We start from the raw sequence: 12216 nt of genomic DNA, 5'->3' as shown, positions 1-12216 counted from the left end.
TTTCAAAGGCACCTGGGTTTGAAACTTTCAGCATTCAATTCAGGACTATTCAGCCAATCTGTATATGTTTGGGAAAAAGTATACAATTTTTCTTAAAAAGGAAGAATATGGAATACCAGGCACAGGTATTTTTAATCCTGGATAAAAAAAACACTTTATATTCAGGAGTCATCACCAGGGCTGTCATGCCAACCTCTCAATCCACTAATTTAATACTTTCCAATCCTGCAACCCCCACACACTTACTTATACACCACCCCCCCAACTCCACTACTATCTGAGGAAAAGCAGCTTCCCCAAAATAGAACATTTTCCATTAAAGAAACACGTATTCCGTTGACATTTTTTAAAAAAGGAAGTTAGAAAAGGGCTGCACAGACCATAAATAGTCATGGGAAATTATAGTCGTGTGTGCTACAGAGAAGAAAATAAAGGTCATTCAAGCAGTTTCTGAAATGGTTTTGAACTAGGAAGGAAACCAGTTTCAGCACCCTAGTTCTTTATTTTTATGAGCCTGTTTCTTTAGGTTCCATTTATATCAACCTGATTTTAAAACCCTATTAAGAATTTCTTCAATGTAAAATTAGAAAATATGAAAAATTATTGCGCCCAAAACCTATTGACTGGGACTGGCTGGGAAACTGACAATCTCATTCAAACACAATTCTCTAGGAAATACACACTTACAGACACATGAAATGAAAAGGGAGCAGAGAGAAATAAATTTACAAATGTTTTCTGATTTTTATGCCAGAAGAGGGATTGTTTGTTTTGAAAGGCAACAGACTGACATGAATGTTCGTCTAGAAAGCGTGAGAGGGACTGAGACACCCAACTGTGGTCAGAAGGAAGGGAGAACAATGTCACAAGAGATGTGCCCTGCATCTTGCTGAAATCTACTTGTACTGAAGGCGCGCTATACTCCTGGTGGGGCATGAAGAGGGAAAGAAATCATCCTATTGCTCCAGGAAATGAAACTTAAGTTGAAACTACATGACTAGTTCCAAAGGATTTCATTTGAACTTACTAAAGCCTGACTGAATCAGCTTGTTAATTAATGGTCAGAGAGCAAGCAACTGGACTAAAAAGATTTTTTATTATAATGGTCTCAGGAAAATTCAATTCATCCCCATCCTCTTAATAAAACACATGTTCCACAACCTCTCAATGTTTTAGCAAGAGACAAATTTAATTGGCTTAATGGTCTAGGTGTTGTACTTCCACTAGAATGAGTAACTACTTCAATGTAGCACTATTTCTCTGGTCTGGAAAACAGTTTTATTCAAGAACCAGCTTGGGTAACCCTGGTCCTTCTTTCAAAACCTCCAAAGAGCTAAACCCCTAAAGCACCAAGTTTGGTCTCAACTCAATATGATGTGATAACCTCCTTGCACTTCGCCCTCACAGATGTTCGTAATAACTGTACACAATACTGTTTCATGTGCCAAAAGATGTTTCATCAATATAACCCTTGTCACCATCCAACCCTCTTCTATTAACTAGAGGAAAAGCAGTATCATATCACTGTTTTCTTTCCATTTCTAAGATCCCCTGCAGAGATTGCAACTCTTTCCTAATTTCTATTTCATCTAATTCTCCCTTTATCCCAGAGATGCACCCCTCATATTTCATAGGAGACAGAAATAAAAGCTGAGAGAAGTCATATCATTTGGCAATGGTTAAATAATGATTAATGCCAGAGTCAGAAATAAAATCCAGATCTCACCAATCTCAAGTGTTCACTATTCCCTCACACACCTCTCCAAAATTCAATTGTAAAAATAGTCACAATAAGACATTTTCCTGAGGACATTTCTGTAGTCCCAAAAAGGCTGGGGTGGGGTCAAGGAGACCGCCTGCTGGGCAGTGTGAAGACCACGTGTGCACAGCGCTTCGAACCCCATTCCTAAAATAACCAATAAATAGCACAGCACTCAAGAACCTTTCTGAACAGAAAGTACAAAAGTCAGAGAAAAAAACACTCATATATGGCTCCTGCCCTAAAGCACTTGAAAAACTGCCCACAACTCAGTGAGACAAATGCAGTTCCTGCGTCTTGAGCAACTGCTCTGTTCTTTGTTGGCACATTCTGTCCATCTGCTCTGGCTCATCTTAGTTTTGTGGTTCTGTTTTTGTTTGCTTTTCAGCAATTTCTAGCACACCTGTAAATTTTACAGTCAAATTCTGTCCCTGAAACAAAGTACCGGATTTAGTAGCACAACAGATTTACCTACACGTAGACACTCCAGGTGCCCTGCATTTAATTAATTTTTCTGGAGCTCAACACTGGGACTCGTATTCTATTAAAAATGTAAAAGGTTAAGACCCCCCAGCCAAGCAAAACGCTTCTATTTTAGACAACCCCTTGATTTCTGACCCCCAAATCTTCCAAAAGTGTCAGATGCTCTAGTTTCCTTATCATCTCTCTTTATAACACAGCACTTCTAACAATTCCATCTATCCCTGAGGCTAATAGCTCTTGAAGCCTTTTGAACTCTTCATGATGGCAACCAGAGTATAAACTATAATTTATACCCAGTACAGATGCAACATAAACATGTACACTGAAAAAAAGTTTTATGAAACAATACTTAACCTTATTGAATCTCACAATGATATTTTCTATCCCATTTAATTTTTCAAAGTGCTGGTAAAAACTCATTACTTTGAAAAAAAGAACCACAATTATTATCTAGCAACACCACCGTATAGTGGAGATTGCAAGCAAGGAAAAAGCACATATAGTCTAACAGAACCCAGACATTATTTTGGAAGGCCTGAAAATCTGCCTGGCTGGTATAATATAAAGATAATTAGCCTACAGAATACATGAACAAAAGTTATATATAGATGCACGAATTGTTCAACAAGAATTCAAAAATAATTTATTTTTAAAATTAAGTATAATTAAAAATCAATCAACAGTGATTATAAATTAATCTACATACCTTATTCCAATCTCACCAGTTACCATCACACTGATGTCTTCGAACTGGTCCAGGAACCAACCCATGAAAAGCAACATGGGTTGCTTTTCATTATTGTCCCTCCTTAACCTCCTCTAATAGTCTTACTTGTCTCATATGACCTTGACACTTTTGAAGAGTGCTAGGTAGTTATATGTAGAATGTCTCCCAATATAATTTTGTTTGATGCTTTGTTCTCATTAGAATAAGGTGGTGTATGTTTGGCAAAAGTACAGAGAAGTGAGGGTGTGTCGTTCTAAGTGCCTGGCCCTCCACCTGCAGGTACACGCTTCTCAATTTCAATCCCCAGATGTTCTTCTTAAGTAGGGCAGGATAAGGCCTCCAAATTTACAGAATTAAGAAGTCTGATGATTAGCCAAGTTGAATCACTAGAAATAAGGACCAGGAATCTGCATATTTAGTAAGTAATCCATGGGATTCTGGAGGCACTCTGAGAAACATGGTTTTATTCCACTGTTTTTTTCCTCAAAACACCAGAAGTTCACCAGATAATTCTCTTCACTTAAAAAAATAGAGTAGAATATTTAGCTTTCCAAAATGCCAGAAATATCTGTCTTTGCCAAAAGGCACCAGTTGTAGTGGTCAATCAATCACACTTTCCTAAATTCTCTTTTCCTTTTTAGTACCCTTGATATTTACCCATGTTCTGTCTGAGTCACGAAAGCTTATGGTCTATAATATGACTAATACTCAGGGGATATTTAATAATTGCCATGCACTTCATTTGCACATACATGCCCCCCTCCTGAAAATACCTGGTGCTGCTCCAAACAGGGATGAAGACAGACACTGGTGTTCATCCACAACAGGAAGCTGTAACTGCCCTTCAGAAGATTAGTTATGGCCTTGTTTAATTAGATTAACCTCATCAGGCCACTGAATGAGCGTGTGAGTGCAAGACGGACAGGGAGTCAGCCATTGCCAGGGTTTTAGGAAGAACAGGAGGATGGAAGAACCTCAACCATACCCTCTGGTGACCCATGGGGCACATCCACCCCACCCCATGCCGATCTGTTGTTGAAAACTGGTTATCGGAAACTCTTTTGGGATTTCCTTCAAGAAGATACTCAACTCTAAGTAAAAAGAGGTAAGATGAGAGATGTAGGCCAACAAGATACAGATGAGAGTATCTGCCAGTTTACCCCACAGAACCCAGCCCTCCCCTGCTAGTCAGACAGAAAATCACAGTGAACTTAACAACATATGGTCCATCAAATTTCACATCTGTCTATAGTTTTTAAGCTGCCAGTGAAAAAAGCAAGTCAAAATAAACAAAACTCAAAAATGAATATGGAGAACAAACTCATAAATTGAAATTGTTGATTCAAGACTTAAGAATTTTAATAAAATTGGTCTAAAGTTTAAAGTGGAAGATAAAAACATCACTAAAAGTTATCTAATTTAAAGCAGAGTCCCCTCCGTTATTTGGCTGCAGAAACTTTCCTGATATCAGGTACAGTAGATTAATATATAGCATTCTAGACCTGTAATATTTAACAGAAAATATTATATAATTAAAACCATGCCATTAGGATTAGGAGATGAGCTCTGGCACTAAAGAAAAACTTCTGAGAGTCCAAGTTCAGTCTTTTGCTTTGCAGCCAATAACTCCTTTATTTTTTTCCTGACAGTCTCTTGAAGTTTCCGAGCTTAAGTTCTACTACAACACAAACAGCATTTTTAACTTACAAAGACCTTAGCTTTAACTTACAAAGGCTTTTTCCTTCTTAGCATAACCAAACATGGAACAAATAACAATAACTTATTACCACAAAAAAATGAAAAAGGAACATCCACATATTTTTGAGGTTTGTATCCCAGCACAAATTTAAGGAGAATTGGGTAAAAGTTTCATTTGTCAAACACACAGCTATGTACCGAACAGCAAAAAAGTGTTGTCCAGGAGCCTAAATTAAAATTAACTGTACCATTTTTCTTTTTATCCAATCAAGCCTATCTTTTATTATAGTTTATTGTGTAACTCTGCCTTACCTCGTAAACTTCTAGAGGGTCAACTCCTATGTTTTCTCAATCCCCAACAGCACTCAGCACAATGACTTAAAACTTAGCAGGTCAGTAAGAGGTTGTTGTACTGAACTATGTAAACAACAACAAATAACCACTGAAATCACCTGCAAGGAGCTTGTCACAAGAACCCCCTTTAATATTCTAAACTTCATATTTTCTGGGTTGACCTGCTCTTACAACTGTTCAGTACTAGTTCATTCTTATCCCCAAAGCTCATTAAAATAAATAGACAATATAACTACGTATCCCTGAATGCAAATTATGCTTCAATGAACAATATTTAGGTAGATAAAACCTTCATTATTTAGGTTTTGGAAAAAGGGGTAAATAGAAGTATTAACTCTTTAAACAGTAGTAGTTTGATGAGGATCATTATAAAATGTTGTTTCTCGTCTTTCAGCAAGCAAAATAAATACAAGAATGACATTTTTAAAAGAGCTAATCCATTTGCCCCACCCCCTTTACCACCCTACCTGGCTGAGAACACCAAACCTGGTAACATTTCGTTCTGACTCATAGTCATCAGATGAGCTGCTACACTGTGCTGAAGAGGTGGCTATTATATTGGTTGGAAAACAAAGTTACTGGAATATGCCTTCTAGAAGCTTTCTTACTTTAGCCTTTTTTTGGTCATCTGTGTTTCTCTCATCAAAGTAGGATGCTTGCCCCTTCTAATTCATCCAAGAAATTCCCCATGCCAGAAAGCATGTAGCCTAGTTTTCCTCCTCCCAAGAAGGACAGTTGCCAATTCCCCACAATAGCCTCAATTTTCCAAAATGCAGTTCACTCTGGATATACCTGCCTACTGGGACTATGGGAGTTTCTGCCTAAATTCTTAGCCCACGCTATTAACTCAGCTTATGCTGCTCTCCGTGATGGCAATGTCTTTTTGGTGGCTCAATTCAGGTACTAAATTTTCCATGTTGTGTTACCAGAAATATTCCAGTTGGGGAATATAAAAATAAAATTTATTTTAAAAATAAATAAATTAATTAAAATAAAATAAAATCCATTGCAGCAATTTGCACTTGGGAAAAAAAAAAAAAAGAAATATTCCAGTTCATACAACCCTCCCTTTTCCAATTTACAGATTCCATTTGAGAACTGTATAAAATACACAAGACGGGAAAACCGAGACTCCATGACCTGCACAAGGTCACAAAGGCAGCATTTCATGCAGTGGTTCTCAAACTCAGCAGGCAGTAGAATCACCTGTAAAACAATTCATGTTATTGTTGCCCCACTGAAATCCTGGAAACAAAGCGCCTAACCTATACTCTGAGCTCTCTCAGGGATATATTTTCAGATGTGCCCAGGCCCAAAGAAACTCAACAACTGCTTACTGACTGCCTCTGGAGTGTGAAAAGTCTATGTAGACTTGTCCTTTTAAAAACAAATCCTCAGAAATGAATAAAGAATGAGCATCCATTGGAGAGTTCCAGTGCGAATCACCTACTCTATTAGCGATGAATTTATCAGACTTGGGCAGATTTAGAAATGGCTTTATCTCAAAGGCTCTAAAACCTAAATCCATCAATGTGCTTGTACAGATTCAGGGTAGACCTGCAGGAGAACAACTGAATTATCATTAAAAAACTGCATCCAATTTTTGCCTTATGAAAGAGAACATAAGGTTGCAATATAACTTAGAATTCTCCACAAGGGAAGAATCAAATCCTATAGTATTCACGACAACAGAAAGCACTTGTCTACAGCTGCCCACGTGTTCCACCATGTTCTTTGATATGAATGCCAAAGCAAGAACAAGTCTTTAAATGATCTTGAAACAATGCCATCTGTCAGGGGAATGATAGAGCACTGGTCAATTACAATAAAACAATCCCACTTGCTTCACAATCCCATTATTTCTCTGCAATTTTTCCAGTAGGAATTCATGGTAACTTACATTAAGCACAGAGAACAAATGTTGTTTTTTTTTTTTTTTAAATAAACAAAACAGTACAAAAGAAGGAAAGGAGAGCTAGAAATGTTCTCTGTCCTGATAGGTGACAGTCAGAGGGTATGAAACAGATGAAAAAATCCACTGAGCAGTACGCCTAAGAGTTGTATACTTTTCCTAATAAGTAACATCTTGATAAAATTATTTTTAAAACCAACAGCCAGCCCGAGAGCGAAGGTAGTATTTAAAATTTCTTACAGTTTCTATTGCTCATTTAGCAAATATTTCTTGAGGATCTTGCTTTTTTACTCTAGGCGCGGGCAAGATGCTGAGAATAAAACTATAATGAAGACACATTAACTGGGCCACAGAGTTTATAGTCTGAGAGTGGGGACAGACAAGTAGACAAGATGATAATGCATCCCGTGACGAGCACTGAAACAGGAGTCAGCTTGGGTGTCTGACTGTTTGGGACAGCAAGGGTCACTGGACTATTTCACCCATGAGGAGTCACACATGCTAAAATAGACCTCAAATTTACTTCCTAGGGCAAAAAGATCCATCATCTCTTCCTTCCCGTGGAGAAGCACAATACTGAACTTAAGCTTTTTGTCTTTATCATGAGTTAAATCCTTCACACTCTCTGAAGTTAGGTCCTTCATATTGCTCTAAAGCTAGGGTTATGCACTCAAAATAAACATTAGCAGAAGTCAAAATTATTCAGAGCACCAGGCTGGGAAGCATTTTAGTAAAATGCCCAAGGGCCCTGAAGCAAACAAGATGTTCCAAAGCCAGTCAGCACTCACAGTCACTTAAAGCTTTCTGTAAAGAAGGTTCTCCATGTGGCAACTCATGACAGAAAACCAATTTTATTTAATGCTTTAGCTAACTTTCACACAATGCAAAACTGTATCTTTCTATACTTAAAACAAGTTATTGTTTGTTCAAATGTAAATAGTGTATTTAAGTGGAAGGGGGAAACCAGTGGTAAAGGTAAGAAGTGGCCAAAACAAACAAGAAGCTAAGCAAGCTCTAGGAAGAGCTATGTCGATTACCCCAAGCAGCCGAAAGAGCAGAAGACGCTCAGACCGTGAAGCCTGGAACAACTGTCACACGTTCTGACCAGGTAGTGACTGGTCACATCACCCTGGCTCTATGCCTCCACCCCACAGCACGTGCTGATGTACTACTCAGCCCGCATCTCCCCACAGTGGGGAAATTTATGAAGACTCTACAGGATACGCCTTGCCTCCATCCCCCTACAAAATGGTCAGAGAGGTAGCTGACAAAAGCATTTACTTCATGAATCCAGGATAAGCAGACAAGCAGAAAATCCATAAAGATGGTGTCAGGTCCTATAAATCAGGATGCCAGTGAGGGTGCATTTCACAACTCAGAGGAATAAGCCCGACGAGGGGTGCTCACCTGTCGGCCTTCATCAGGAGGCTGGGCGGCAGCTCCAGGAGCTGGTTGTGCTGCACATCCAAGACCTCCACTGAGGTCCTTTCCAGCCGCTCAGGCAGCCTTGCCAGCTGGTTGTGGCCTGCCAGGAGCTTCCGGAGACTACTGTTACAGAGCAAGCTGTGCAAAAAGGGACAAAAGACAGGAGGCAACTTACTTGGAGTCCATTTGGGATAAAGACAAAAAAAGAATAAAATACTTAAATTCTCTCTTCAAAAACCAAACTCACTCAAAGCAACTGAGTTTATTTTAGCATAAGCTCAAACATAGAGCTGTTTATATGTCAACTTCTCATACTTTTTTTATAAAAGAGAGGGAATACTTATGAAAAAGAATAGTTAATAGAGAAGTTCCACTTAGTGAAAGAAAATAAAACAAGTTTCACTGAAGTAGATACTGAATCTTCCTAGATCCCCAAGGCATGCCATACAACGGTGTATGGTGCTCAGGGCAAGGATCAGGTCTTGTATCGCCTGGAATGTGATGTGGCACAATTGTCCCCCACAGGATCAATATTATATAATTTTTTTTAAATTTCTCTCCAATTAAGTTTTCACAAATGCCAGCTGAGAAAATGCTATATTTTTCCTTAGTGGCATTTCGTAGTCATAAATACTTCTCCCTTTCTTTATTTCCCTAAGTCTATATATTTTTGTTTGTTCTTCTGTTTAATCCTAGATTAGAGACTCTCTCATAAAGATAATAGAATGTACTTAATATTTATTTCGAGCTGTAAAGAGACTTTTGGAAAATTGTTTTTCTTCTATGAGTTACCAGAACTGCAGCAAATACGAATACTTGCTAATCGAATGGAAATCTGCCACTTCTGACTTCTTCAACAGTTGTAGAAAATAAAATGGGCTCTGGGCTTAAACACAGAAATATGGGGACTTGAAAAGTGATGTTACGATGCATCAGGATCATTTTGCAATAAGAATTCATTTACACTGCTTGTCAAAGAATGAGGTTTCCTTACCCACCATTTGGCTAACTCATTGATGCCCAAAGTTGTTATAAATCACTATACTATATACTTACAGTTAGAACTCTGGATATCAAAACTAGATTCTTTGCTAACAAGGACACTAGCAAACTGTCTCAGTTTTGTGATGCCACCGGCCACCACTAAAGATATCTGACATGACAGACTTTGCGGGTTTAGATTTCAGTGTGACAAGAGAGATTACCCAGCCATTCAGCCAATTGCCATAGGGAAACAGTCACTCCAACCCAGTAATTCAGCATTTGGTTCACAAATTTTACTGTTTTCCTGGGCTTGTGTACAATTTAGGATTCTTAGAAGACAGAATGGGGTTACTTTATACCTACACACACACACATACACACACACACACTTTACCTTTAAATAAATAACTGAAAGAGGGGATAAAATCTTTGCCTTGATTTTTACAAATAAAAAGTAGATTTGTTGATGACAAGTTACGAACTTAATAATAATTATTTAACTAGCTTTATTAAATTCTTTTGAATACAAGCTAAGATTCAAATAACTTAATATTTCCACTTCTAAATGTTATTATTCTGTTGTCAAACTTCCTCAAATTACTTAAAGATTTAATATTAAATTAACTTCTAATGATTCACTGAATATTAGATCAATGATAGGGATGATACAAAATTTGCAACTAAACTTCATAAGTGACAAAACAATATACTGTTTTTGTCTCATGTTTTAAAACACAAACATTGCTTTGAAATTTCTGATAATAGAGCATTTGGGATTTCCTTTGATAATTATTTGTTTAGATCCCCAAAAATCCTGTACTAATGTGGAACAATTCAAGTATTAATTAACTTTGGGGAAAATTGGATGAAATATCCGTTATCTTGTATTAATTTAATTGCTTGTTTATATATTTAATAGCGTTGCTGTAGGGTTCTGACTCTGTGGTATCTTTGGGTTGAGGAGATTGGATAAATGAAGACTGAAAAGGGAAGGAAAGATAATGGTAAACATTTTTTTACTATAATTTTTCCCCATTAGTGGTTTGCTTTCATTTTTGTTACACACACACACACACACACCACACACAGCTGTCCACAGGGTACATCAAGAAGTCCTGTTGATAATGGTGATGGGATATACTAGGTCACCTAAATGCTCAGTCAACATAAAACTCTACGGCAGAAAGAATTTCCAAGCAGACTGAATTTAAGGTATAATGTATGGCCAAAGAACAAAGAAAAAGTAATTGAATATTCCAGAGGCTGAAAATGTAACTCAAGATTTCTTTCATGATGGCTACATGCTAATAATGTTACTCAATGGAAATATAATGTAAGGCATATATGCAATTTTAAATTTTCTAGTAGCTACATTAAAGTGGAAAAAAAAAACAACCAACAGTTAATTCTTGTATTTTATTTGGCCCAATATATCCAATATATTATTTTAACATGTAATTAATATACAACATTATAAGCTATTTCACCCAGTGTACATTTACACTTCAGTACTAGTCACCTTTCAAGTACTCAACAGCCCCTTGGCTAGTGGCTGGTGGTCACTGTATTGATAAGCTCAACTCTAACACATTTTACTAGGCTTTCCAAGCATGTGTACTCCACATCCTTGTACTACACAAGAAAAGAGAGGAATATGGAACATATACCTTTAAAGATTAGGCATTTAAAGTAAAATTTACTCCCCAATAGTGACTTATTTCTATAATATTTTCATTGATATTTCTGACTACATAGTTAAAAACAACTGATTTTCTCTACTCGGTGATTGGCTGAGAATTGTGGAAACAGCCAGACCTGAATTGTGGCAGCTACTAACCAGAGTGGCTACTTAGGTATAAATTAATTAAAGGAAAGAAAATTTAAAATTTGGTTCCTCCATCACACCAGCTGCATTTCAAATGCTCAGCAGCCACAGGCTAAGCTCGAGGATGTGTAGTGGACAGCACAGAGACAGACCAGTTCAATTATCACAGAAGGTTCTACACGATAGTGTGGGGACCTGACTGCTCTTGGTTATTCTTGCAAACCTAGTCACTGAAAAGCCCAATAACATTATGTGCCACATGAGCCAATTTGAAGCTGTCTGTATTTATGACACTAGACAACATCACCGAGTTCTGTTAAATGTCTTGCTGTCATGGTGAAGTCTATGAAATAAAATAACAACTCACCTTAAAAGAGAAAGTAAGGAGAGTTATTGGACCTTCTATTCCAAGGATCACAGTAAGAAAAAAATGAACCTACTTTGCGTGTTCGAGATTTAGTGATCTAATAATCTTTTTTTTTCAAAGTTATGTTCAAGGAAAACCAAAAATTATTTGCGGGTAAGACAGACACGTAAGGTCAATGAACAGAAGTGGAGGATTCTGAAAGAATTAAGATTACAGAGGTGAACCAATGCATTGCTTCCTTAGTATTCAAATATTTCTTTTGGCTCATTTAAAAATTTCCACCAAGTTCCACCCCCTGCATGACTCTGGCTGAGAGTCAAACCTTATTCTCCTCTTCACTGCATGAGGAAAGTTTGTAACCACGTGAGGTAAAAGATACTAAAAAAAAAAAAGGCTTTAAAACACTCTTTAACTGTTCATTGTAAGTTAGATTCTGGAACAGCAATTTTTAAATTGCTTATTAATCTGAGGTTCTTTCACTAGATCTGCAATACTCACCGTGCAGGAAGTTCACATATCTGATTATGGGCAATATCCAAAACTTCTAGCTTTCGGCTTTCACATACCCACTCAGGCACAGTTTCTAAGCGATTCCTGAATACAAGAAAATACAATTTTTTTCTTTGATTAGAATTAGGCCTAAAATGCCAAAGTACAGTGAGCAAAAATCAAAAGGCTATAT

General features: G+C 37.3%; 1 protein-coding gene across 1 annotated transcript in view; it reads right to left on the bottom strand.

The window, feature by feature from the left end:
• Positions 1-12216, bottom strand: part of PHLPP1 (PH domain and leucine rich repeat protein phosphatase 1) — a gene marked incomplete at both ends in the record, with an annotated part of 193472 nt that overhangs the window by 25044 nt on the left and 156212 nt on the right. Inside the window, 2 exons of the mRNA XM_084252709.1 lie at positions 8341-8496; positions 12033-12128. Coding sequence (XP_084108835.1) covers positions 8341-8496; positions 12033-12128 — 252 coding nt within the window. The remainder of the gene's footprint in view (positions 1-8340; positions 8497-12032; positions 12129-12216) is intronic.

Source organism: Talpa europaea (genome assembly GCF_964194135.1).
Source record: "Talpa europaea genome assembly, chromosome: 13".
NCBI classification, from domain to species: Eukaryota; Metazoa; Chordata; class Mammalia; order Eulipotyphla; family Talpidae; genus Talpa; species Talpa europaea.
Note: the sequence above shows the minus strand (reverse complement) of the source record. Positions and strands in the feature narration are given on the sequence as shown.